The sequence below is a fragment of the Solanum lycopersicum genome, chromosome 4, assembly GCF_036512215.1.
Source record: "Solanum lycopersicum chromosome 4, SLM_r2.1".
In the NCBI taxonomy this organism is placed as follows: Eukaryota; Viridiplantae; Streptophyta; class Magnoliopsida; order Solanales; family Solanaceae; genus Solanum; species Solanum lycopersicum.
The window spans coordinates 16198323-16201845 of record NC_090803.1 but is presented as its reverse complement, the minus strand read 5'-3'; the positions used below and the strand labels follow the sequence as shown (position 1 = coordinate 16201845).

Below are 3523 nucleotides of genomic sequence, written 5' to 3'. Positions count from 1 at the left end.
TGAAAAGTTTGAAGTTCTTGTTGGTTCAATTGTTGTTGATCTCTGTTTGTTTCAATCCCTATTTCAGGAATGTTTTTAGGTATAAACTATTGTATAATAAGTTATTTAGGTATCCTAAGTGTTTGGGGTGGGATCCATGGGAGTTTGGGAAGGTTAAGAGATGAAATAAAAAGAAGAAAGTAGAAAAACTCGTTAGAGAGATGTTGTGGAGCCACTCCTACACAGCGCCTGTAACAGAGTTTGTCCATCAGGAAAAAGGTGATCCTCGCCTCTCCGAGCACCGGAGGACAGCCTCTGTCCGTCAGTGTATGTCTCTCCACGCCTCTCAGAGAACCAGGATCCCCTGGAAACCCCGTTCTTTTTCCTATTTTTTCGTACTAGTTCCTAAGTGATGTATCCTTCATTCTTAGTTGATTACGACGCTCTAGAGTACATCTAAACATCATGAAATCATCTATAAAACTGAGATCATGATCCTTGAATCCATAATCCGATATAAAGAAAGTTATGATCAAAGTCAAGGAAGTTAAGTGCCAAGTCTTAAAGTTAAGAAGCGAGTCAATGTAAGATTATAAAATTTTCTAAAGTCTTTATCACGTTTTCACTTTGTTTAACAGTATTAAAGTAAAAGTCAAGAAAGAAGAGTTGAGTTCATTTCTCAAAAGATATAAGGGAACTAAGTATTCCCTAAGAGTTAAGTTTCAAGTAAGCAAAGAGAATCAAGTTGAGTTCACTTCCCAAGAGTTATAAGGGAACTAGGGGATTTAAACAAAATGTTTTCAAACTTTTGAGAAGGAAGGGAATTTAGACTTTCACAAATCCTATTGCTAGCTTTAATAGAAGAAAGAGGAAATTATGATTTCCAAGAGATCTTTTTGAAAAAAGCTATGTTTTGAACACTAATATCAAACCACAGAATCATCATATTTTTAAATATATGAGCTAGTATATTTTGGGGAGTAGTATTGAGCACCGATATGGGGGAGATTACAGATAACTCACAAGCCCCATAAATTATGTTAGCCACCATGGGTAGAAAAGGGTCATATTTATTAGACAATTCTTTTTCACAGTTTACTAGTGGATCCATTAGGCAGTTCAGGTCCTATAAATTTGGTTGGGTATAGGATGTGCTGGCATCATGCGGTAGACCGTTATATCATCTCTCTAGCTCTTAAGTTATGGTTGTCAATTAAAGAATCTCCCTCGGGTAAAAAATTGTATTTTTATACACAACATTATTGTATTTTCATAAAACCTATTTATTGTATTTTATATACATGTTTCACATTGTTTTGTACTTGTATATATTACTTAGAGGATTAAGCATGTTATCAGTCAGAATTTCTTTATATTGCATTTATTTTAACTGCGTATATTGAATAAGAGTTAGTGGATCATGAGTTGAACAGAGCCAAGGTAAGTCTTATTTCTTACTCCCTTTAAAGCTTAAGTTTTGTATAGTTTTCCAACTCCCATACTCATACATTCAATGTACTGATGCCAGTTGGACTACATCATTTTATGATGCAGACGCAAGTAACTTGGATCAGTACGAAGCGTTTCATTGATCCAGATTGAGCTCCAGAGTCAGTGGTGATTCTCAATGCAATGCGGAGGATATCCATTTGTTTTGTTTTTAGTAGTTTAATTTTAGGATGTTGTGGGGTCTTTCCCAACATCCCTTTTCAGTGAGTTTAGAGGCTTCATAGACGCTAGTATTTCAATTTAGAGTTTATTATTTCTTGTTGAGCCTTAAGTGTCATCATAGCTAAATATTATATGAAGTAGTTTCCTTTAAACATGTGTTATTTATTGTTTAAGATGATTTTTGTCTTCTGCTGAGTTAAGTAAGCCAGGTCAAGGGTTCACTTGAGGTTCATCAATGATCTTCGAGTGCCAGTCCCGCCTAGGGTGTAGGCTCGAGGCGTGATAAACTTGGTACTAGATCCAGGTTTCAAGAATCCTACGGTGTCTATGAAGTTGTCTTAGTCATTCACGTGAAGCGTGCCACATCTATGATTAGGACGCTAAAACATTAGTAATGTTTCCTTTATTTCATGTTCCTATCGTGCGAAGAGTTTATCTTTAAAGTCTCACACTTATTTATGCTTACATATATTTTTCCGATTATCATTCCTCCAAGAAGAGCAATAATAGGTTGGCTACGAAGTAATGCAAATTAACCAGCAGTTCCAAATGCACTAGAGGCGTAACACCAAGGAGAGGTTACCAGTGACAAATTTTGGGAAGCTACCCGGATGTTAATTCAAGTTGTGACCGACCAAGTTTGGCAACAGAGAGCATCTCGACAAGAAGGAGTTGATAACTCGAGAGTTCGCGAGTTTTTGAGTAAGAACCCTCCTAGTTTCACTGGATCAAGCCCTACTGAGAATCCAGAGAACTTTGTGGAGAAGTTAAAGAGGGATGTGGTAGATATTGAGAGGGTTGAATAGCATTCATATAAACTAAAAGGTGTGGTATAACCTTGTTTGATAAATGGGAGGATGGTAGAGTTGAGCATTCACCACGTCCAAGTTGGTCTTGTCACAAAGAAGCATTCTTGGGGAGGTTCTTTCTTTGTGAACTGAAGGAACCCAAGGTGCGGGAGTTCATTACTCTGAAACATGACTCCATTAGTGTACAAGAGTAAGGGATACAGTTCACCCAACTATCTCACTATTCTCCAAAGACAGTGAAAGACATAAGGAGTAGATGATTCTATTTATTGCAGGGTTAGGTCGCATTTCAAGTAAGGAAGGTAGGTTGCCATGTTGATAGGTGATATGGACATATCCATACCGATGGTTTTTATCCAACAAGTTGAAGAAGAGAACGTTAAGGATATAGAAGAGTACCGAAACAATAAGGCTAAGACTGGAATGAGTCTGGTAAAAAAAAGGTGGTTCAAGCTGACCACAATTCGATAAGCCAAATGGCATGGTTATCATTTGCTAGTGCACCTGTACCAAGAAACCGAAGTGAGTATAGTGGCCAGAATTCGCAGAAATTCAAAGCTAGGCCGGATTAATCTAAAAGTAGAATGGCGCAAGAATGTACTAAGCCTCATGCCTGCGCCAAGTGTGGTAGGAATCACTTTGTCATCTATCATGAAGGATTCACAGGTTGTTTCAAATGTGTCCAAGAGGGTCACTTCATTGGAGAGTGCCCCAACGACAAGCAAGGAGGTGGAAATCTGGGCAATAGAGCTCAATATTCATCAGTTGCTCCACCAAACAAGCTTGCACCTAGGGGAACTACTTCTGGAACAGGTGGAGGAACAAACTGCTTGTATGCTCATAATAATTGCCATGTACTAAAGAATTTTCCAGATATTTTCACTGGTATGATTTGAGTCTTTCACATTATTGCTTATTCATTATTAGATCTAGGAGTTAGTTTATCTTTTGTAACTTCTTATGTGGCTATGAACTTTGAGATTTCTCCTGAGCTAGATATCGAACCATTTAGTGTATCGACACCTTTTGGTGAATCAATTTTAGGCAGAAAGGGTCTATCGTGA

At 37.7% G+C, this 3523-nt stretch overlaps 1 protein-coding gene across 1 annotated transcript; it reads left to right on the top strand.

Annotated features, from left to right (window-relative positions):
* Positions 1–3043: 3043 nt before the first annotated feature.
* Positions 3044–3523, top strand: LOC101252769 (uncharacterized). Its single transcript, XM_004237279.1, has 2 exons — positions 3044–3344; positions 3387–3523. The coding sequence occupies exons 1-2, from the start codon at positions 3044–3046 to the stop codon at positions 3521–3523; spliced, it is 438 nt and encodes a 145-aa protein (XP_004237327.1).

Bases quoted from the DNA above. Each gene is read 5' to 3' on its own strand.
- LOC101252769 (XM_004237279.1), top strand. From the start codon at position 3,044: ATGGCGCAAGAATGTACTAAGCCTCATGCCTGCGCCAAGTGTGGTAGG. The intron at 3,345-3,386 runs GTATGATTTGAG...ATTCATTATTAG, and splicing joins TTTTCCAGATATTTTCACTG to ATCTAGGAGTTAGTTTATCT.